We start from the raw sequence: 24,638 nt of genomic DNA, 5'->3' as shown, positions 1-24,638 counted from the left end.
CGCATGCCTAGAGCCTGTGCTTCGCAACAAGAGAATCCAAAACAATGAGAAGCCCGTGCACCACAATGAAGAGTAGCCCCTGCTCACCGAAACTAGAGAAAGCTTGTGCGCAGCAACGAAGACCCAACGCAGTCAAAAATAAATACATTAATAAATTTAAAAAAAGAAGAAATAGATAACTTGAACAGAATGATCACTAGAAGTGAAATAGAATGTGTAATTTTTTTTTCTTTTTTTCAGTACGTGGGCCTCTCACTGTTGTGGCCTCTCCTGTTGCAGAGCACCGGCTCCGGACGCGCAGGCTCAGTGGCCATGGCTCACGGGCCCAGCCGCTCCGTGGCATGTGGGATCTTCCCGGATCGGGATACGAACCCGTGTCCCCTGCATCGGCAGGCGGACTCCCAACCACTGCGCCACCAGGGAAGCCCCCTAGAATGTGTAATTTTAAAAACTCCCTACAAACTAAAGTCCAGGGCCATATGGCTTCACAGGTGAATTCTACTAAATATACAAAGAAGAGTTTATACTGATCCTTCTCAAACTCTTCCAAAAGACTGAAGAAAAAGGAACACTCCCAAAGACATTCTATGAAGCCACCATCACCCTGATACCAAAGACAGACAAAGACACTGCCAAAAACGAAAATTACAGGCCAATATCTTTGATGAATATAGATGCAAAAATTCTCAGCAAAATATTAGCAAACCAAATCCAACAACACATTAAAAAGGTCATACACCATGACCAAGTTAGATTCATCCCAGGGTCACAAGGATCATCACAGGGTCAAAATACACAAATGAATATGATACACCACATCAACAAAAGAAAAGACAAAAACCATATGATGATCTCAAAAGATGCAGAAAAAGCATCCAATAAAATTCAACATCCATTCATGATAAAAACCCTTACGAAAGTGGGTATAGATGCAACATATCTCAACATAATAAAAGTTATTTATGACAAACCCACAGCCAATATAATACTCAATGGTGAAAAGCTGAAAGCCTTCCTGTTAAAATCTGGCACAAGACAAGAATGCCTACTCTCACCACTTTCATTCAACATAGTATTGGAAGTCCTAGCCACAGCAATCAGACAAGAAATAAAAGGTACTCAGATTGGCAGGGAAGGGGTAAAACTGCCATTATGTGCAGATGGCATGATACTATATATAGAAAACCCTAAAGACTCCACACCAAAACTACTAGAACTGATAAATGAATTCAGCAAGGTAGCAGCATACAAGAAATTGGTTGCATTTCTTTACACTAACAGTGAAATATCAGAAAGGGAATGTAAACAATCTCTATTAAAATCACATCAAAAAAATTAAAATACTTAGGAATAAACCTCACCAAGGAGGTGAAAGACTTATATGCTGAAAACTATAAAACATTAATAAAGGAAACTGAAGATGATTCAAAGAAATGGAAAGATATCCCATGCTCTTGGACTGGAAAAACTAATATTGTTAAAATGGCCACACTACCCAAAGCAATCTACAGATTTAATGTGATCCCTTATCAAATGACCCATGACATTTTTCACAAAACAAGAACAAATAATCCTAAATTTTATAGGGAACCATAAAAGGTCCAGAATCGCCAAAGCAATCCTGAGGAAAAAGAACAAAGCAGGAGGCTTAACCCTCCCAGATTTAAGACAATACTGCAAAGCTGCAGTAATCAAAACAGTGTGGTATTGGCACAAAAACAGACATATGGATCAATGGAACAGAATAGAGAGCCCAGAGATAAACCACATACCTATGGTCAGTAAATCTTCAACAAAGAATATACAAGGCAAGTAAATACAATGGTGAAAAGATAGTCTCTTCAGCAAGTGGTGTTGGGAAAGTTGGACAGCCATATGCAAATCAATGAAGTTAGAACACACCCTCACACCACATACAAAAATAAACTCAAAATGACTTAAAGACTTAAACATAAGACATGACACCATAAAACTTCCAGAAGAGAACATAGGCAAAACATTCTCTGACATAAACTGTACCAATGTTTTTAGATCAGTCTCCCAAGGCACTAGAAATAAAAGCAAAAATAAACAAATGGGACCTAATTAAACCTATAAGCTTTTGCACAGCAAAGGAAACCAGAAACAAAATGAAAAGACAGCCTATGGACTGTGAGAAAATATTTGCAAATGACGCACCTGACAAGGGCTTAATTTCCAAAATATACAAACAGCTCATACAATTAAATAACAACAAAAAAAAACACAACCCAATCGAAAATTAGGTAGAAGACCTAAATATACATTTCTCCAAAAAAGACATACAGATGGCCAATAGACACATGAAAATATGCTCATCATCACCACTAATTATTAGAGAAATGCAAATCAGAACTACAATGAAGTACCACCTCACACTGGTCAGAATGGCCATCTTTAAAAAGTCTACAAATAATAAACCTGGAGAGGGTGTGGAGAATAAGGAACCCTCTTACACTGTTGGTGGGAATGTAAATTGGTGCAGCCACTATGGAGAACAGTATGGAGGTTTCTCAAAAAACTAGAAATAGAGTTGCCATATGATCCAGCAATCCCACTCCTGGGCATATACCCAGACAAAACTATAATTCCAAAAGATACATGCACCCCTACGTTCATAGCAGCACTATTTACAATAGCCAAGGTGTGGAAACAACCTAAATGTCCATCAATAGATGATTGGATAAAGAAGATGTGATATGTGTGTGTCTGTGTGTGTGTATCTCACATGGAATATATGTGAATATTACTCAGCCATAAAAAAGAAAAAATAATGCTATTTGCAGCAACATGGATGGACCTAGAGTTTAAGTAAGTCAGACAAACAAAAATACCATATGATATCATTTATATGTAGAGTCTAAAATATGATGCAAATGAACATATCTACAAAATGGAAAAAAAGACTCACAGAAATAGAGAACGGACTTGTGGTTGCCAAGGGGGAGGGGAGGTTGGGGAGGGAAGGATCAGGAGTTTGGGGTTAGCAGATGCAAACTATTATATACAGGATGGATAAACAACAAGGTCCTACTGTATAGCACAGGGAACTATATTCAACATCCTGTAATAAACCATAATGGAAAAGAATCTGAAAAAGAATATATATTGGGTGGGCTAAAAAGTGCCTTTGGTTTTTTAAGTAAAAATAAAAGACACATTTTTCATTTCCACCAAGAACTTTATTGAACAACGTATTCACCCTTTTGTTCCACTACCTTCTGCCATTTTTCAGGCAACTTCGTAATTCCATCTTCCCAACACTTTTTATCTTTTTAAGCAAAGAACTGTTCCAGGTGCCTTTTACAGTCTTCCACAGAATTGAAATTTTTTCCATTAAGAGAATTTTATAAAGACTGAAATAAATGGAAATCTGAAGGTGCAATGTCTGGTGAATATGGCGGATGAATCAGAACTTCCCAGCCAAGCTGTAACAGTTTTTGCCTGGTCATCAAAGAAACATGCAGTCTTGAATTATCCTGATGGAAGATTATGCATTTTCTGTTGACTAATTCTGGATGCTTTTAGTCGAATGCCATTTTCAGTTGGTCTGGTTGGAAGCAGTACTTGTTGGAATTAATTGTTTGGTTTTCTGGAAGGAGCTCATAATAGAGGACTCCCTTCCAATCCCACCATATACACAACATCACCTTCTTTGGATGAAGACCGGCCTTTGGTGTGATTGGTGGTGGTTCATTTCGCTTGCCCCATGATCTCTTCTGTTCCACATTGCTGTACAGTATCCAGTCTTCATCGCCTGCCACAATTTGTTTTAAAAATGGAACATTTTCATTAGGTTTCAGTAGAGAATCACATGCAGAAGTATGGTCAACAAGGTTTTTTTTTCTTTTGCTTAACTTACGTGGAACCCAAACATCAAAGCGATTGGCATAACCAAGCTGGTGCAAATGATTTTCAATGCTTGATTTGGATATTTTGAGTATGTCAGCTATCTCCCGTATGGTATAAAGTTGATTGTTCTCAATTATTGTTTCAATTTGATCTGTATCAACTTCAACTGATCTACCCAACCATGGAGCATCATCCAGCGAGAAGAAACTTCGCAAACCACTTCAGACGTGTTCAGTCAGTCACAGAACCTTCTCCATACACTGCACAAATCTTTTCTTTGCGTTTTAGTTGCGTTTTTACCTTTCTTGAAATAATAAAGCATAATATGCCTAAAATGTTGGGGTTTCCCCCCCATCTCCAGTGTTAAAATGGCTACACAAAAATTCACCAACTTTGATGTCTTTTTTAAAATGCATGCTGACATGACAGCTGTCACATACAATCTAACAAAATTGTTTCAGATGAAGTTAAAGACAACTAAGTGTCACTAGAGCCATCTTACAGAAAAAACCAAATGAACCTTTTGGCCCACGCTATATATGTATAACTGAATCACTCTGCTGCACAGCAGGAATTAATACAAATTGTAAATCAACTATACTTTAATAAAATTTAAAAAAGAAACACACTCCTTCAATCTCAATCCAGTACAAATACAATGGTGATAGCAATGACACCAGAGCCAACCACTTCCCCTTTCTATTTTGGTGTTGCCGGGAGCAAATTCTATGTATTTGTCCAAGAATTAACAGAGAGCATGATACAACTACGCAGAGCATCCCGAAGTGCAGGATGGGATGCTGAGAATATAAACAGGTATGAGAGTTCGTAGCATTATTAGATAAGACTTACTGCTGTATGTTTAAAAAATTTAACTGCTCTCATTTGAATACCATAGCTGCATTAAAGATAACATTGACTCCCTCTTGTGAGAACACCAGAATCACAACTAACTGCTGAACAATCATCAACAGGAAGGCACTGGAACTCACAAGAAAAGATACCCCACATCCAAAGACAAAGGAGAAGTCTCAGTGAAACGGCAGGAGGGATGCAATCAAGATAAAACCAAATCCCATAACTGCTGGGTGGACGACTCACAAACTGGAGAACAATTATACCACAGAAGTCCACCCAATGGAGTGAAGGTTCTGAGCCCCATGTCAGCCTTCAGAACCTGGGGGTCCGGCAACAGGAGGAGGAATCCCCAGAGACTCAGACCTTGAAGGCCAGCAGGATTTGACTGCAGGACTTCGAAAGGACTGGGGGAAAGAGACTCCACTCCTGGAGGGCACACACAAAGTAGTGTGCGCACCAGGACCCAGGGGGGAAGGAGCAGTGACCCCAGAGGAGACTGAACCAGACCTACCTGCTAGTGTTGGAGGGTCTCCTGCCGAGGCGGGGGATAGCTGTAGCTCACCACGGAGACAAGGACACTGGCAGAAGTTCTGGGAAGTACTCACTGGTGTGAGCCCTCCTGGAGTCCACCATTAGCTCCACCGAAGAGCCTGTAGGCTCCAGTGCTGGGTCGCCTCAGGCCAAACAACCAACAGGGAGGGAACTCAGCCCCACACATCAGCAGACAAGTGGATTAAAGTTTTACTGAGCTCTGCCCACCAGAGTGACACCCAGCTCTACACACCACCAGTTGCTCCCATTAGGAACCTTGCACAAACCTCTTAGATAGCATCATCCACCAGACGGCAGACAGGAGAAGCAAGAAGAACTACAAACCTGCAGCCTGCAGAACAAAAACCACAATCACAGAAAGATAGCAGAATGAAAAGGCAGAGGACTATATCCCAGATGAAGGAACAAGATAAAACCCCAGAAAAACGACTAAATGGAGATAGGTAACCTTCCAGAAAAAGAATTCAGAATAATGATAGTGAAGATGGTCCAGGACCTCGGAAAAAGAATGGAGGCAAAGATAGAGAAGATGCAAGGAATGTTTAACAAAGACCTAGAAGAATTAAAGAACAAACAAACAGAGATGAACAATACAATAACTGAAATGAAAAATACACTAGAAGAAATCAATAGCAGAATCATTGAGGCAGAAGGACGGATAAGGGACCTGGAAGACAGAATGGTGGAAATCACTGTCATGGAACAGAATAAAGAAAAAAGAATGAAAAGAAATGAAGACAGCCTAAGAGATGTCGGGGACAACATTAAACACACCAACATTCACATTATAGGAGTCCCAGAAGAAGAGAGAGAAAGAAAGGACCTGAGAAAATATTTGAAGAGATTATAGTTGAAAATTTCCCTAACATGGGAAAGGAAATAGCCACCCAAGTCCAGGAAGCACAGAGTCCCATACAGGATAAACCCAAGGAGAAACTTGCCGAGACACATAGTAATCAAATGGACAAAAATTAAAGACAAAGGAAAATTATTGAAAGCAGCAAGGGAAAAACGACAAATAACGTATAAGGGAACTCCCATAAGGTTAAAAGCTGATTTCTCAGCAGAAACTCTGCAAGGCAGAAGGCAGTGGCACAATATATTTAAAGTGATGAAAGGGAAGAACCTACAACCAAGAATACTCTACCCAGCAAGGATCACATTCAGATTCGATGGAGAAATCAAAAGCTTTACAGACAAGCAAAAGCTAAGAGACAACACCACCAAACCAGCTCTACGACAAATGCTAAAGGAAATTCTCTAAGTGGGAAACACAAGAGAAGCAAAGCACCTACAAAAACAAACCCAAAACAATTAAGAAAATGGTAACAGGAACATACATATCAATAAATACTTTAAATGTGAATGGATTAAACACTCTAACCAAAAGACACAGACTCGCTGAATGGATACAAAAACAAGACCCATATATATGCTGTCTACAAGAGACCCACTTCAGACCTAGGGACACATTCAGACTGAAAGTGAGGGGATGGAAAGAAATATTCCATGCAAATGGAAATCAAAAGAAAGCTGGAATAGCTATACTCATATCAGATAAAGTAGACTTTAAAATAAGGAATGTTACAAGAGACAAGGAAGGACACTACATAATGATCAAGGGATCAATCCAAGAAGATATAACAATTATAAATATATATGCACCCAACATAGAAGCACCTCAATATGTAAGGCAAATGCTAACAGCTATAAAAGAGGAAATCAACAGTAACACGATAATAGTGGGGGACTTTAACACCTGACTTATACCAATGGACAGATAATCTGGACAGAAAATTAATAAGGAAACATAAGCTTTAAACAACACAATAGACCAGATAGATTTAATTGATATTTATAGGACATTCCATCCAAAAAAGCAGATTACACTTTCTTCTCAAGTGTGCACAGAACGTTCTCCAGGATAGATCACATCTTGGGTCACAAATCAAGTCTTGGTAAATTTAAGAAAATTGAAATCATATCAAGCATCTTTTCCAACCACAATGCTTTAAGATTAGAAATCAATTACAATCAATTCGTAAAAAACACAAACACACGAAGGCTACACAATATGTTACTAAATAACCAAGAGATCACTGAAGAAATCAAAGAGGAAATCAAAAGATACCTAGAGACAAATGACAATGAAAACACAATGATCCAAAACCTATGGGATGCAGCAAAAGCAGTTCTAAGAGGGAAATTTATAGCAACACAATTGTACCTCAAGAAACAAGAAAAATCTCAAATAAACAATCTAATCTTACACCTAAAGGAATTAGGGGAAGAACAAAAAACAAAACCCAAAGTTAGCAGAAAGAAAGAAATCATAAAGATCAGAGGAGAAATAAATGAAACAGAAACATAGAAAACATTAGCAAAGATCAATAAAACTAAAAGCTGGTTCTTTGAGTAGACTGGGATCGACATATCTACACTAATATGTATAAAATAGATAACTAATAAGAACCTGATGTATAGGACTTCCCTGATTGCGCAGTGGTTAAGAATCCGCCTGCCAATGCAGGGGACACGGGTTCGAGCCCTGGTCCGGGAAGATCCAATATGCCACGGAGCAACTTAACCCATGCACCAGAACTACTGAGCCTGTATGCCACAACTACTGAAGCCCACGCGCCTAGAGCCCATGTTCCGCAACAAGAGAAGCCACCGCAGTGAGAAGCCCGCACACCGCAATGAAGAGCAGCCCCCATTCACTGCAACTAGAGAAAGCCCATGTGCAGCAACGAAGACCCAATGCAGACAAAAATAAATAAATAAATTTATTTAAAAAGAACCTGCTGTATAAAAAATAAAATAAAATTCAAAAAAATAAGTAAATAAAATTAAATTTAAAAATTGAGAAACCATTAGCCAGACTCATCAAGAAAAAGAGGGAGAGGACTCAAATCAGTAAAATTAGAAATGAAAAAGGGGAAGTTACAACGGACACTGCAGAAACACAAAGAATCATAAGGGAACTACTACAAGCAACTCTATGCCAATAAAATGGACAACCTAGAAGAAATGGACAAATCCTTCGAAAGGTATAACCTTCCAAGACTGAACCAGGAAGAAATAGAAAATATGAACATACCAATCACAAGTAATGAAATTGAAAGTGTGATAAAAAATCTCCCAACAAACAAAAGTCCAGGACCAGATGGCTTCATAGGTGAATTCTATCAACATTTAGAGAAGAGCTAATACCCATCCTTCTCAAACTCTTCCAAAAAATTGCAGAGGAAGGAACACTCCCAAACTCCTTCTATGGTGGCACCATCACCCTGACCAAAACCAGACAAAGATACTACAAAAAAAAAAAGGAAATTACAGACCACTATCACTGATGAATATGGATGCAAAAATCCTCAAAAAAATACTAGCAAACAGAATCCAACAACACTTTAAAAGTATCATACACCACGGTCAAGTGGGATTTATCCCAGGGATGCAACGATTCTTCAATATACACAAATCAATGTGATACACCACATTAACAAATTGAAGAATAAAAACCATATGATCATCTCAATAGATGCAGAAAAAGCTTTTGACTAAATTCAACACCATTTATGATAAGAACTCTCCAGAAAGTGGGCATAGAGGGAACCTACCTCAACATAATAGGGGCCATATATGACAAACCACAGCAAACATCATTCTCAATGGTGAAAAACTGAAAGCATTTCTTCTAAGATCAGGAACAAGACAAGGATGTCCACTCTTGCCACTATTATTCAACGTAGTTTTGGAAGTCCTAGCCACAGGAATCAGAGAAGAAAAAGAAATAAAAGGAATACAAATTGGAAAAGAAGTAAAACTGCCACTGTTTGCAGATGACATGATAGTATACATAGAGAATCCTAAAGATGCCACCAGAAAACTACTAGAGCTAATCAATGAATTGGTTAAAGTTGCAGGATACAAAATGCACAGAAATCTCCTGCATTCCTATACACTAATGATGAAAAATCTGAAAGAGAAATTAAGAAAACATTTCCATTTACCACTGCAACAAAAAGAATAAAATACCTAGGAATAAACCTACCTAGGGAGACAAAAGACCTGTATACAGAAAACTATAAGACACTGATGAAAGAAATTAAAGATGATACAAATAGATGGAGAGATATACCATGTTCTTGGATTGGAAGAATCAATATTGTGAACATGACTATACTACCCAAAGCAATCTACAGATTCAATGCAATCCCTATCAAATTACCAATGGCATTTTTTTTTTTTACAGAACTAGAAAAAAAAAATCTTAAAATATGTCTGGAGACACAAAAGACCCCGAATAGCCAAAGCAATCTTGAGGAAAAAAACCGGAGCTGGAGGAATCAGACTCCCTGACTTCAGACTATACTACAAAGCTACAGTAATCAAGACAGTATGGTATGGGCACAAAAACTGAAATACAGATCAATGGAACAGAATAGAAAGCCCAGAGATAAACCCACACACCTATGGTCAACTAATGTATGACAAAGGAGGCAAGGATATACAATGGAGAAAAGAGAGCCTCTTCAATAAGTGGTACTGGAAAAACTGGACAGCTACATGTAAAAGAATGAAATTAGAACAGTCCCTAACACCATACACAAAAATAAACTCAAAATGGATTAAAGACCTAAATATAAGACCAGACACTATAAAACTCTTAGAGGAAAACATAGGAAGAACACTCTTTGACATAAATCACAGCAAAATCTTTTTTGACGCACCTCCTAGAGTAATGGAAATAAAAACAAACAAATGGGACCTAATGAAACTTAAAAGCTTTTGCACAGCAAAGGAAACTATAAACAAAAAGACAACACTCAGAATGGGAGAAAATATTTTCAAACAAGTCAACAGACAAAGGATTAATCTCCAAAATATATAAACAGCTCATGCAGCTCAATATCAAAAAAACAACCCAATCAAAAAATGGGCAGAAGACCTAAATAGACGTTTCTCCAAAGAAAAGGCACATGAAAAGCTGCTCAACATCACTAATTATTAGAGAAACGCACATCAAAACTACAATGAGGTGTCACTTCACACCGGTTAGAATGGGCATCATCAGAAAATCTACAAACAATAAATGCTGGAGAGGATGTGGAGAAAAGGGAACCCTCTTGCACTGTTGGTGGGAAGGTAAATTGATACAGCCACTATGGAGAACAGTATGGAGGTTCCTTAAAAAACTACAAATAGAATTACCATATGACCCAGCAATCCCACTACTGGGCATATACCCTGAGAAAAGCATAATTCAAAAGGACACATGCCACATGCACCCTAAGTTCATTGCAGCACTATTTAGAATAGTCAAGTCATGGAAGCAACCTAAATTACCATCGACAGATGAATGGATAAAGATGTGGTACATATATACAATGGAATACTACTCAGCCATAAAAAGGGGTCATTTGAAGAGATGTGGATGGACCTAGAGACTGTCATAGAGACTGAAGTAAGTCAGAAAGAGAAAAACAAATACCATATACTAACGCATATATGTGGAATCTAGAAAAATGGTACAGATGAACCAGTTTGCAAGGCAGAAACAGAAACACAGATGTAGAGAACAAATGTATGGACACCAGGGGGGAAAAGCAGGGGGGTGGGGTGGGGGGATGAACTGGGAGATTGGGATTGACATATATACACTAATATGTATAAAACAGATAATAAGAACCTGCTGTATAGCACAGGGAACTCCACTTTGCTGTACAGCAGAAACTAACACAACACTATAAAACAACTATACTGCAATTTAAAAAAAATGAGTAAACAACCTGAAAGTTCTAAAATAAAAAAAATAAAGATAACATTGAGAAGCAAGAAATGCTACTGCGGCACACGGTCACAAAAAATTATTCAAAACTGAAGTACCAATAGGAGTAACCTTGTCAAAATCACATGAAAAATATGCTAGAGGCTGTTTGGAAAATTGGAAAATAAAAAAATGTAGCAATGTGTACATCTTAGATGTGTTTAGGGCATGTCCTCAAAAATGGTGCACATCTGCTTCCATACAAGTTGTGTTCCATCATTTACACACAGAACAGTCATCACCATCGTGTACATACAGACCGTTAAAGGATCCAGGTTAACAGGGAAACTCGGCTTCCAACCCTCAGCTCTTGGGTTACTCAAGCATGGTCAGCATCGGCCAAACACCGCGAAATTTAGCCTTAGCGTGAAGATTCAGAGTGCAAAGATCACTGATATTGAAAATCAAGCTATGTGAATGAGGACAAAAAAGAAAATAGACCCCGTGCCACCACCTGTTGCTGTTAGGGTTTCCCGAGGCAAGAGCGCTGGAGAAGGAGCTGGAGCCCACCTCAGCGGAGTTCTGAAACTGACTACTCAAGCTTCCCCCTAGATGCCCTGCCATCGTGGGGCTGGAGCCTGCTCTTTGGGTGGTGGAGAGGGTGGAGACCGGTCAAGAAGCTTTCAACTTCAAACCAGGTCCTCTTAATTAGCAAGTTATTCCTCCTCAGAGAAGCAGCTTCTCAATCCTCAAGCATCACTGCTCTACCTCGTCCAACCTCCAGGGGGCATTAAGTGCTCTGTTCTACAACAGCGATAGGCCAACCTGTCAGCATCAGAGGTAGACGGACTGTGATAGGAGCTCATGGGGCCAGTACAAGCAGGGCTTCCTCTCTTCCCTTCCCATCGTGTGCTGATAACACTTCACAAGCAACTATTCTACGGTCCCCCAGAGGTGCCTCCTGAGACGTCCAGACAATCAGAGGAGACACAGATGAATCAAAAGCAGGGTTTACTTTTCTACCAAATTCTCCAATCCATGTTCCAGCCAATGGATGAAGGGTAAATCAGACCCCACAGACTCTTGGTAAAAAACAGTTTTAACTTTCTACAGGAAAAAAAAAGTTATTTTTTTTCTTTAATAAAGTTCCTAGGCATTTGGAAACAGATGAATAAATTTCACATATTGAATGGTCTGTGCTTTCTTCTTTAATGTATTCAAATGCTCCCTCCCTGCTGCCTCTTCTGTGATGAGGCCCCGAAAATAGTTCTGCAACTGCACCGACCGTCTTATTTCCGGATCACTCTATCGTCTGATACCCTAGAACCATGGTATGATTTTAACTGATAATGGCCCAAGAACAGCTGAAAAGATCTCAGTTAAGCTCTTCAAACCTTCTTTGAGTGCCTACTATTTGCTGGGCATAGGCTAGGCACTAGGCAGTGATCCTGCTGGTTCTGAGAAAAGTAAATGGCGCTACAGAGAGGAGTTTTCCTCCCTAGTGGCAGGAGGATGTCTGCTGGGGACTGAGAGAACCAATTTCTCCTCTGGTTCTACCCCCTGGGGTAGGTACAGGGCTCAGGCCCCGGGAACAGATGCTGTGTCTCTTCTGACAGGTGCTGCCATGGAAGAACCACGAGCAGTTTCTAAACAGCTGTGGAATTTGCTCCACAATCCACATAGTGATGTGTCTCCAAGGAGCTCTGGGTCACGTGGCCAATGTAGGAAATCTTCACTGAAGTTCTAGGGAAAGGAAAACCAACGAGAATTAATTGTTTCTGAGACGAAATAAGTAAGAAACAATGCCCAAGTAATTTCTTGCAAGCTCAGGCAGTAATATCCACAGGTCCTAGATACGTATCTTCATGGTTACACAACCAGGAGGTCAGAGGATCTTTCCACATCCCCAGAGACACTGTGCCCTGAGCTGACCCTCTAAATATGTGGTTCTGAACCGGGGACGATTTTAACCCACGGGGGACTTCTGGCAACGTCTGAACATTTGGGGTTGTTACAACTGAGTGGGGGAGGAGGTGGTGTTACTGGCATCTAGTGGGTAGAGGCCAGGCTGTAAAACGTCCTACGAGGCACAGAACAGCCCCTCGCAACAAACAACTGTCTGGTCCAAAATGTCAATAGTGCCAAGGCTAAGAAACCCTGCTCTAACCCTGCTATTTCAAATGTCTGCAGCAGAACCCTGTCACTTGCAAATTTAACAGTCACGGTTCTAGAAATTACCCTACCGGTCCATGACAATGTGGTAATTTGTGTGGCTACAGAGTAAGTCTGGCCAGATGCCCAGGGGTTATGCCTTGAGAAAGCTTTTCTTTTCTTTACTAGTTCCATCAGGATTCTAAAGGGATCACACAACTCGACCCCATTTCATGGAGAAAATTCTACAACTAACCGTTCACTGTGACCCTGGTGATTTGTGACAGGGATTTGGACACTGTATCTAAATGACAGCAAGGCTCTGCTGTGTCTGTGCCTGTAAGGTACTGGGCATCCCCCCTTTGGTCTGTGTGTCCCACAGGCTCTCCTGAGCAAAGGTGGCCAGCTCACGTGGCCTGACGGTCCAGGCTCAAACACAAAGGCCCTGGACACAGGGAAATGAGCAACGTACCGCATGAAGACCACTGTGTTGTGCACCAGGATATCGGGTAACCTGCAGAAGAAGCTGCAAAACAGCAAACAGAGAAATGGTTGTTTTTGTTTTTGTTTTTTTAAAAAAAGGCGAATCGGCAGGAGTGCTGAGTTACACTGTCAAACTGAGGAGCAGTCAGCCCCGTTTGGGTACCTCCCCTGCCCCACACCCGCCCTTCTGGCTTAAGTGCTGTCCTGGCTCACTAGTTCCGAGTCCCCACAAGTGTCCTTCCATCCTCCCACATCACCATCTTTTTGTTTGTTCATACCCATCACAGAATGCTGTAGCTTGGAAATGTTTCTAGTGGCCTAACGTTCTCTTTCAGAAATTTGAGCGCTTCAGTCACATATCAAATACCACATCCTGGGCTTCGCTGGTGGCGCAGTGGTTGAGAGTCCGCCTGCCGATGCAGGGGACGCGGGTTCGTGCCCCGGTCTGGGAAGATCCCACATGCCGCGGAGCGGCTGGGCCCGTGAGCCATGGCCGCTGAGCCTGTGCGTCCGGAGCCTGTGCTCCGCAACGGGAGAGGCCACAACAGTGAGTGGCCCGCGTACCGCAAAAAAAAAAAAACAAAAAAAAAAGCCACATCCTCCAAATAAACTTCAAGATGGCCCAAACTAGGGAACCCACAGGCCCAAGGCTGGAACTTAAGGCAGGACCGGCCCCCAACAATTGAGCTCAACTCTGAATCCCTTTCATCCAGTAAAAAGCACACATGTAGAGAACACTGTCCTTACTACACATAGGAAAATGGTCCTCCCATCTCAGCCTTCACGGTAAAATTCACCTGAAAATAAGACACCAGAGTCAGTCTGTGGCTAAGGAGGCTTGACAGAGAGCAGTGCTACAATCTGCAACACAAGGACCTGAGAGCATTCTTCTACCACATACAAAATATTTCCCCAAGACTGTCCCTGATCCAGACGGTGAGCCTCTAACAAATCTTCCAACCTCTTCCCTGTTGAGAGGCCAATGGACCACATGGCCTCTCCTCAATTGCTGGCGAATTGCTTTCTCCGACAAATTCTTTTGTTTCTGTAACACTTAAATGCTAGCTGATTTTTTTCCCTAATTTTTCATAATTACAGAGCTCATCACGTCTTCCTCATCAACCAGTTGCTACAAGTGGAAATGAGGAGAGGAAGAGGAAAGTAATGAGGTGACAGCATTCCACAGTGCCTACTCTTTTCTCAGGCCCACGGGGCCAGGATCCTAAAAGGATGGCATACCAGATGCTCGCTCCGAGGTGGAATGAGGGAGATGTTAGTTGTCACATATGACCCAACCACGGTGTTCATGTACTGAACCTGGCTGGACAGGCTGGTCACCGCCACAGAGTAGAAGTTGGAATTCCTGATTTTCAGGGTGGCCTGCATCAGAGCAAGAGAGGAAACACGTGTAAGTGTCCTGGGTACAAGACTCACAGGTGCACAACCCAGGAAGGGAGGCCCTAATCTTACCGTGATGGCGAGGATTACAAGGGAGTCCTGCTCATTAAACGTGACTTTCACCACTTTGATGCCGTCATCATCCACGAGGACCGAATGTGGAAACAGGAAGAAAACCACCAAACCAGATGCCAGGAGACAGAGCAGAACAGACAGGAGGACATACTGCTTACTGCAAACGACAAAGCACATGACCAACCCAGGCAGTCAGATATCAAGGTCCAATCAGTCAAGATTAAATGCAAAAGCAGGAATGAGGCGGGGAGGGACAAGAAAGTGAAAAGAGCAAGGAATCACAAACCAGGAAAGAGTATGTGGAGCGGGTTCACAAACCCATCTGAATGCTGTCTGCCGTCTGGGAAGAGAAGCTGAAGAGAGGAACTGTGTGGACAGAAACATCTCTTCGCCTGCCAGGACACCCTCTTCTCCAATTCCTACTGATTCAAGTTCCTTCATTTGGCCCTCTGCTCTCAAAACATTTCTAGCTTCAAGTTCCCTTCCCCAGACTGTGATGGGGGCAGAGACATCTTGCTTGAGCAAACAGTATTAAAGCAAGTGGGGAATTTACAGGAACAGATAATGTTTTCAAGAAGTTAACTGGCATTCATACACAGAAGAAGGGACTAGGGACCACTGTAGGCATTAACAGGAGAGACACAGGTGACTCACGTTCTCTGAGGACGCAATCTCTGATCACTGTGTGGGATCAAAGCCACCAACTCATTTACTTGCTCTAGAAAAGAAACAAACAACAATTTCGGTAAAATAAACCCCATGTGTTGCAGTACTTTCCATCACATACACAGTAGCCTGTCACAACTATACTTGTCTGGAATTAGATGTTTCTAAGATACCAGTTTTATATTTGGGGTCTAATGAACAAGAAACAAGTAAATATGTAGAGAGCGCTACAAATTACAAAATATCTATCAGTGCTCCCAGGGCAGTGACGTGGAAGTTGAGAAATCTAGGATCTTGTTCTGGCTTTACTGCATGGCCTTGAGCTGCTGCATGGCTTTCAGCTATGGCATAGCCGTGGGGAAGTCATTACCTCCCTAGGCCACTGTGTCCTCATCTGTAATACGAAGGCTTTGGAGTAAATGGTTTCTAAGGTTCTTACCAGCTCTAAACCTCTGTGACCCTCCGTCTACACCATTAAGACTTTTTGAGCACCAACTTCGTGATAGATGATTCTGTACCCAATCCAGGCTCCACGCCTGGGCGTGTTTTTCTCCCTCCACTTGACTTATTTTTCAGATCTTAGGTTGTTAATGATTCACTACCTGCTTCCTTGAACAGAAGCTTCCAAGATGGTGTCTGCGCCTCCCCCACAAAGCCATGCCAGGCCTTATGAGCGAGAGCAATAAAGAAATGGGCCTGTCAACAAATCCCACAATCAAGAGCAAGCCAAATGTTCCAAACCAAGGAAACAACGAACAAAAGAGTGGAAGTGAAGAAAAGCAAGGCTTTCAAATACTGGGAAACCTAGAGAAGTTGTGGAACCTGCCCAAGTTTATCAAGTCAGGTCAGCTGGCTCCTTCACAGGGCATGGCCTATGACTGTGGTATTGCCGCCTAGGAGAAAAGTTCTGGCTGGGAGACCGGAGAAGCCCTCTGGGTATCCTGGAATTCTCCTTGGGGAATCATCCTTCCCATGATCACCAAAGACTCTCACCTGTTGGAATGTAGCCTGTCCCCTGGCACGTGAGACAGGTGATGCTATCTCGCCCTGTGAACTCCACATACGGGAACTGAGCAATGGCTTCTTCCTGCTCCCGTTCTGCCAGCAAATCCTCCCTGTCATCTGCCTTCTTCCGCTTGCAAGAAGGGGGGTGAGCACAAACGGACTGCTGGGACCCCATGGCCAGGATGTGCCACTTGTGTCATGTCCTAGGATGCAAAGAGGCAAGTGAGTGCGTGTTGGTGGCCGTGCATCTTTCTGTGAGAAAAGTGAGAACACAAAAATGACCAAATTGCCGTGCTGAATGTGATCCCAAACACCTGCACAATTTCTAGCAGGCTCCTCATTTTGTAGCAGTGCTCCCTAACCTCCCTCCGACTCCTGACACACACAGCCGGAGAAACGGGGCGCCAGCTCCTCACAGCCCCACGGCTCAGGTCACCCCAGCTCCCACGTGGTCCAGCCTCACCCCTTCCTGTCCGCTATTTGCAAACTCTGTGCCCTCCTCGAGAAAACCTCCCCAACAATCAACAGGCACCAAATTAATAACAGGCCTCAAAGATTCCGCATCCCCCTCCACTCCCAAACCCAGGAGGCGGGCTGAGGTCACGCCCCTCGGCAAAAAGCGCGCTCCGAGCCCACCGGAGTCGCCCAGGAGGGAGCAAATGCCGAAGGTTCCAGACCTGCAGGGCACGAACTCCCGGCAGCTCCTTCACGGGCCGGACCGCCAGCCACCTGCCCGCTTCAGCTGGTTTACCTGCCTCTTGGGTCTTCGGAACTGCCCGCACTCGATGCGCACGCGCAGAATGGCAAGCTGGCCCGGGGACGCCGGCGTGAGCGCGCGCGTGCGCTCTTCGCGGCCCTGCTGACGGCGCCGGGAGAGGGCAGCAGAGAGCTGGGGGGTGGGGTTCGGGTTGGAGCAGTGCTTCTCGGGGCTTGAGGCTGGTGCAGTGGAGATGATTGAGTCCCCCAGAAATGCTGGGAAAGGCTCAAGTTTCCAGAGGAAGAGGAAGGCGGAAAGAGCCGGCAGCCAAAGCCATTCTCAGCTATTCTCTGAGCATAGGGGTTGTGTGGAGACGCTGAGGGTAAAAAGTGCATCAGACACAGAACCTGCCCTCATTCTGCTTTAGGGCGTCCCCTTCCCCAGCCCTAGACACACACACAAGGCATGCACATAAGGGGTTAGAGGACACTTTTTAAAGGGCGGGTTTCTTTGTAGGGACTGCCTGGTTGCGCTTCGCCTGCAGCAGAAGGAAGCAAGCGAGGGCAGACTCTAAGCAGGTGAAGTTATAAAGACGATGCTGGGGAGAGGAGAGATTCTGAACTGGGTGAATGGGGGGCATGCCCTGCAACGTGGAGGGAGGCTGGTGACCTTCGAGGTCTCTGCCATCTCCACTTCTCTCTCCTCCTTCTCCTGTGAAGAAGGCTGATGCCACTGCTGCTGTCTAGAAACCTGTGCAACTGCTGGTCCCAGTCAGCCCACTGAGTCTTTAGAATAAGAAATGGTAAAGAAAAAATTATTGAATGACACTGGTTGGAGACGGTAAGGCAGACTTTGTTCAAGGTGGGCAATGGTGATAGGTGTGGAGGGACAGCTGCACGAATGGGGTCTTCCAGTGGGGGAGAGAGATTGGGTTCAAGCCTGAATCAGCAGGGTAACTGGGAATTTAGAGTCAAGGAACAGGGTGCCGGTCAGTGGATGGAAAATTACTAAGAGAAAACATCAGCGGTGAGGGGAATTCTGGCTAAACTGACCTAACGGGATTATTGCTGAAGACACACTGTGGTGATCAGACATACCTGGGGGATGATGGAGGATGAGGAACCCAATCAGATATGGAAGATGATCAGATTTTGAGAGGGGTTCTTGCTAAGCTGACTTAGCAGGGTTCATGCAAAAACTGGATTGTACAATAAGTGCACAGATGGGCCTAGGAGAAGGTTCAGGAGCCTGACTAAAGTTTGTTCAAGAAAAGAATATTTGGCAGAAGCAACAAGAAACCACTGCTCCTCTTTTTCCACCTATGGCCCGTACCTTCCCCTTCCTGAAATCGATCTTCACCTCTCTCCTTGCAAGCTCTATACCAGTTTATATTCCTTGTTTATACAAATCTGATTTTGTTGGAGGCAACGATTTGCTCAATGAAAAATACATTTCCCTGCCTACTTACCATATGACACAGTTTGAGCCAATGAGGTGTGTGGGACTTCCAGGAAAGCTCCTTAAACGTGTTGGAGACTCAACCTGTGATTTGATCTTCCTCTTCCTGTTTGGAATTTAGACTTGATGTTGGAGATGGGGCAGCCATCTTGTGCCCATGAGGCAAGAAGTGCATGTTAGGAAGGCTGGGTAGAGGGATTAAAAGAGCCTGGGTGCCTGATGACATTTGGAGCCACACTCAGGCTCTGGACTACCTTTCTTCTGACTTCTCATCGCATGAGAAAAATAACCAACCCCACCCCGACAAATTGTGTTTTGTGTGTGTAAGTGTGTGTGCCTTTCTCATAGTGGGATGCAATCCTAAAAGATACAGACACAGAGCTAGTTAAGGGGGAAGTCTGGATTTTAACACAGGCAGTCTGACTGCTTTACCCAAACACCACGTAGGCCACACTTAGGTTTCTATCCTCTTCTAACATCCGCCCTTAGGGCACATGCCTTTAGAGAGAGGGAGGCCTCTTGCCTGTCTGAGGCCTGTCTTCCAAGTTCGGCTTTCTTGTCTGAAGACCCACCTTTCACAGGGAATTCACCTGGGGAATCTGGGGAACGAGCCCATCCTTTAGTCACATGGGGATTGCCTCACTTTGTGGCCTCTGCTGGAACCCTGCCAAGGGCAAGAGGCAGTGAGCCTAATGTCCACACTATGGATGGACACTGCAGAGGGTGGTCCAGGCTGTCCCAGGAACAGGGAAGGTGAGGAGGCAGCAGCCTGATTCATACCAGCTTAAGAGGAAGAGAAGGCCAGGGGAAGATTGAGGGCTGCGGATGCTTCATAAAGGAAGAGAAACAGGCTAAGGGCTTGGGCCTGTGGTGAGGAAAAGCGGGGCTCATGTTGCTGGGGACTGTAAAGGGGGTCTGGGGGCGTAACCAGCAGAACCCTTGAGGCTTTCTGTCCACTGTCTGGGACAAATAGACTGTACCCTCCAGTGTGGCTCTTCCTTGTTCCCCCAGCACCCAGCTTGAAGCCTGAGGCATAGCAGGCCCTCAATAAACACTTGCAGATCGACTCCACCTGGAAGCTGGCCCGCACTGCCTGGGGGAGTAGTCCCAGCATCCGCCATGGCCATCCAGGAGGCCGTTTTAATTGGGCAGCACATTCCGAGGAGACACACATCACTTCTCACTTGTGCCTGGCTTCCAAGGTTGTCTCAGCATCCCAGTTATGAGCAGTGAGTTTACTGCAGACGTGAGCTCACGGGGGGCTCTCTGTGGGGGGGGGGGCAGGGTGGAGTGGGACAAACTGGGGATCCCTGCTCTCCCAGCCTCCTCGATTTCTCCACGTGCGTTATGTACTCCCGGCCCCACAGGCTGAGGGGAGTCAAGGTATTGAGGGGCCGTGGTCCTGAACGGCCCTGCGCGTGGGGAAACCGAGGGTGTAGAGTTGGAAGTGTTCTCCATGGTCTTCATTCTGCCCCCTTTACTAAGTCCACAGTGGAGAAAGCCTGCCTGAGGTTAAATGACACCCAGTTAGTGAAAAAATCCAGACCGGAACCAAATCCTCTATTTCCTTGTTCAGTATATTTCCAAAGAGCTCAGGGGACCAGTTAGAGTGTGGGCAGTGAGGGGCAGAGCCAGGTCGTAGCCCGTTGCTGCAGCCACCGTGGCCACGGGCAGATGTCAGGGGCACACAACCCTTTTTTTTAAGGGATTCTGTGTTTTTCCGAACTCACATCAGAGATCTCAGTGTTCAAAGCTCTGGTGCGTGTGAGTTGCTCAGATAAAGAGAGAAATCGATCCCACCCTCCAAAGTTCCAGGTCCAGTTCTCTAAAGGAAGGTCTAGAGGGAGAAGGGGAAGAAGATGGTCCCTTGCATTTAAGAACCTCTTCCAGCAATGGAGCATTTTGCCACTTGTGCTTCCATCTATGTGAAGCAGCTGTTATTTCCATTTTACACTGAGACACAATCGGGGAAGCTGATTGCCCCAGCTATAGTGGTAAGGTCAGAACTGGATCATGGATTTTCTGCTCCCAAGTGCTGTCTCTTTTTACTTTACTGTGCTATTTCCTAGGAAGATTGGCTACAGAAAGAAAGTTTACAGGCCTGTTCTAGGAAGAGAAGTGGCACAGAGGGTACTTATACACAGTAGCGGTCTAGGTTGGGGGTTTGCACTGTGTCCTGGGCCCATAGCAGCTGAAGGCAGGAGCTCTGCCCAGAGAGGTCACCTTGACGGAGAGACCCCTTGGGATGCAGGGGCTTGTGTATGCAAGGAACTGACAATCCATATCAAGCCACTGAAGGTCTTAGCCCTTTACCGAAGCTGCAATGAACCATGGTGGTCCTCCAGGCCAAGGTCTTCCTCAGCTCCTTTCCCAAGGGGCGTAGAGGAGGGTGATTGTGGGGCTCATGCTCACCTGGCTCAGGGGTGCACCCTGGAAGAGCCAATAAAGTGTTCTGAGTGCTGGCTGCATGGAGGGTATGAACCTTCTTCCACAAACCCAGGTGGACAAAAGATGTCCTAGTAGAAAAAAAAATGGAAACCAACCTAAATCCAACTCAGAGCCCCATCCTGACTGGCTGGCAGGGGATTTGGTCTTGGTCCCTGAGGCTGCCTTCCCTTCCCCAGGATGTCTCAGGAACCCAGGAAGCGGGGGCGGAAAGGGCCTCTCGCACTCAGCCCACCGTGTCGCGCTCTCTCCTCGTTCAACAACCCATGGGCCTCTGATCTGGGGGATGGTACTGCTTTCTTGGGGCCTGGGAATCTTTGCTCAGGCTGGCAGAGCTGGTGCCCAGGCTCCTGCATGTCCAGTGCACAGGCCAGACCCAGCCAGGGGTCTCAGAGCCTCCTGGCCCCCCCAGTGGGCTCCCCTGAGGGAATTCCCTTCCCTGCCTGGGGCAGGCTCCATCTCTCCCTGCCGTCCCCGTATTTTCCTTTCTCTCCTCAACGGCACCTCAGTAGCATCTCTCTAATGAGCTGAGCCATTGATAGAAGACAGTTTAAGAGGTAGACTTAAAGCAACCTTGTAAGAAAATTTCTACCCCACATAAATCAAAGAGACCCAAAGGGCTGTTATCTCCTTGGAACAGGGGGACGGGAATACAGGGAAAACAAAACAAAACAAAACAAAATGACATCTTAAAAGGAACACCTGAACCAGATTCTCTTGTAGGGGGACTTGGCAGGTGGAGGAGACTAATTCCTCACTCCTGAACACTAATAAAAACTCTCCCCAGGGTCTATGTGATGGCTGCGGGGGCCTTGATCCTTATAACTGCCAGAAGTCCCTCCCCTGACAGTGACCTGAGATGAACACGCTCTAAGTCACATCGGCATATGTGCTATACACACGTAATGTAAACTGAGTGGCCCTCCCTCCCCTCCAGGAACTGGCACCCCTAAGCATCTCCCTCCACCCAAGAAGTTCTGGACCACCTCCTGAATGGGAATTATGTTAGAAGCTGGCACCCTCGGGGCAGGTGTGGGAGGAAGGCTGCCTGGGCTGGAGAATTTGGGAAGCCTGCCTGAGCAGGGAGGCCAGAGGTGGGCTTGCTGGATTGCTGGATTTTTTTTTTTTTTCCCATACGCGGCCCTCTCACTGCTGTGGCCTCTCCCGTTGCGGAGCACAGGCTCCGGACGCGCAGGCTCAGCGGCCATGGCTCACGGGCCCTAGCCGCTCCGCGGCACGTGGGATCTTCCCGGACCGGGGCACGAACCCGCGTCCCCTGCATCGGCGGGCGGACTCTCAACCACTGCGCCACCAGGGGGAGCCCGGATTGCTGGATTGTAACTCTGTAGGGATGAGACCAGTCATCGTCACTGTATCGTCATCACTGGCAGCAGTGAGCCAGTCTTCCTGGTTGACCTCCCCCAGCACTGCGTTTCTCACCCCTGTGCCAGCTTCAGGGACAAACCTGGTGGCTGAGCCGCTGCACGTCTGATCATCATCAGAAACTACCATTCAACTCCTGTCCGTGTCTGCTGCCGCGCTGGGCGCTTGCCTAGGGCCTCAGCCAGCAGAGCCTCTGCCCAGAGGAGGGACCAGCCCTGAACAAGAAAGCAGCCTGTGCAAAGCAGGAAGTGAGGACTCAGGGGGTGATAGGAATAATGGAGCCCCAGGGAGAGCCTGAGGACAGGAGGCAGAGGTAACTTCCAAGAGGTGTTTAGAGAAGCAAAATCCATACCCAACCCCATCCTGAAAGGCAACTCTCTGAAGTAGCTCCTGGTGTTTTCCCTCCCCACCCGTCCATTGTCTGTGATCGGATTCAGGCCCTCTACATCCTTTGCCTAGGCAATTGTAATAGGCTGCATAGTAGGCTCTCTGACTTTCAAAAATGATAATTTACTGAGTGTCTATTATGTGCCAAGCACTGGAGTAGGCACGTCCCACACAGTATCTCATCTGGCCCTCTCAACGGCTCTGCAGGCTGAGCGTCATCACCCCCTCTGACAGATGAGGAGGCTGCGGCTCAGAGAAGTGAAGTGGCTCGCTGCATGTCACCCAGCTGGGGTACAAGCACCACACCAGCCTCGACGGCTTGCTCTTCTAGCCCTTCCTCTACGTTCCATTGGTCTAGGGGTCCTTTTCTGAAATGCCAACGTGGTGGTATCATCCTATCTCTTAAAAGTCTTCTGTGGCCCCTCACAGGCTGCGGGAAAAGACCCAAACCCCTTCCACAGCCTGCAAGGCCCTTTCCACTCTCCTGCCGCCCTCTTCCCACTAACCACACACTCCGACCACAGAAGACTATTTGTAGCTCCCTAAACACGCTGGGACTTCATGTGTCTGCTCGTTCTGTCCTCTTTGTGCAGGATATTCTTTCCTCCCTGCCCCACCTCACTCCACACCCCGTTTCCTATTCCCAGAGAGATCCTACGCAACCATCCAAACACGGCCCAGCGGTCACCCTGAAATCTCTGCACACCCGTTCCTGCTGCGCCTACACACGCGCTGCTTGGTGTCAGCACCACTGTCCTCACATCTCTGTCTCCTCTGCTGGACTCCTCTCTAGCACCTGTGCTTTCTCCACTATATTATAATTCTCTGTTACCCAGGCTGAACGTCCTGTTAGACTGTAAGCTCCGTGTGGGCAGGGTTGGTGTCTCTAGAGCCTAGAGGAAAGCCTGGTGGAGAGTACGAGCTCCATGAATATTTGTCGAATGAGTGGGTGAGTTGAGTGAATGAATGGCAAGCACCTCGGGGCAGGGACAGTGTCACAGTCACAGGACACGGTCTGTGTCCCCATCTCGTGACAGGTGCCTGGCACCCCGTGGACGTGCAGTCAGGGCTGAATGAATGGAGGCGAGAAAGAGGAGGGAAGGTTGCACTCAGAACGCAGTGCAGGCCTGGCACTGCTCAGTTCCTTCCGCCAGGGGGCGCGAGAGGCCCAGCAGCCGGGGCCCTCAGACTGTTGGTTCTCTTCTCCTTGAGGCTCAGCCTTAACACCCGCAGAGGTTTGGGGTTGTTCTCCTCCACAGGAGGATTCTGGAGGCAGCCTGGATCCGAGGGAAGGAGCACACCCAAAGCTGGTTTACTGCAGCAGCGGACCCGGCACTGGCCTGGCCCGCCCTGCCTGGTGGCACCGGAAGGAGCCAGCTCCCCATCCTGGGATCTGGATGCACCCAGGCAAGGACCACCTTGGGGCAGGTGGGTGCTTGC

At 45.5% G+C, this 24,638-nt stretch overlaps 1 protein-coding gene across 4 annotated transcripts; it reads right to left on the bottom strand.

Annotated features, from left to right (window-relative positions):
* Nucleotides 1–4,454: 4,454 nt before the first annotated feature.
* TMEM106C (transmembrane protein 106C) lies at nucleotides 4,455–17,620 on the bottom strand. 4 transcript variants are annotated; one of them, XM_022572346.2, is made up of 8 exons: nucleotides 17,506–17,613; nucleotides 16,817–17,031; nucleotides 15,812–15,875; nucleotides 15,155–15,314; nucleotides 14,924–15,064; nucleotides 14,432–14,481; nucleotides 13,674–13,727; nucleotides 4,455–12,793 (listed from the first exon to the last, which is right to left on the bottom strand). In XM_022572346.2, exons 2-8 carry the CDS (start codon nucleotides 17,001–17,003, stop codon nucleotides 12,697–12,699), a joined length of 753 nt encoding a protein of 250 aa, XP_022428054.1. In that variant the 5' UTR covers nucleotides 17,004–17,031; nucleotides 17,506–17,613; the 3' UTR covers nucleotides 4,455–12,696. The 4 variants fall into 4 exon arrangements, with proteins under 4 accessions (XP_022428054.1, XP_022428053.2, XP_089776747.1 ...); XM_022572345.2 differs by lacking the exon at nucleotides 14,432–14,481 and having other exon boundaries at nucleotides 17,580–17,620; XM_089920621.1 differs by lacking the exon at nucleotides 14,432–14,481 and having other exon boundaries at nucleotides 16,817–17,080; nucleotides 17,506–17,614.
* Nucleotides 17,621–24,638: the final 7,018 nt, after the last annotated feature.

This window comes from Delphinapterus leucas, chromosome 11, assembly GCF_059928025.1.
Source record: "Delphinapterus leucas isolate spDelLeu-1000000601 "Yukka" chromosome 11, BTC_Dleu_Yukka2, whole genome shotgun sequence".
NCBI lineage: Eukaryota > Metazoa > Chordata > Mammalia > Artiodactyla > Monodontidae > Delphinapterus > Delphinapterus leucas.
This window is presented reverse-complemented; position numbering and strand designations above follow the sequence as displayed.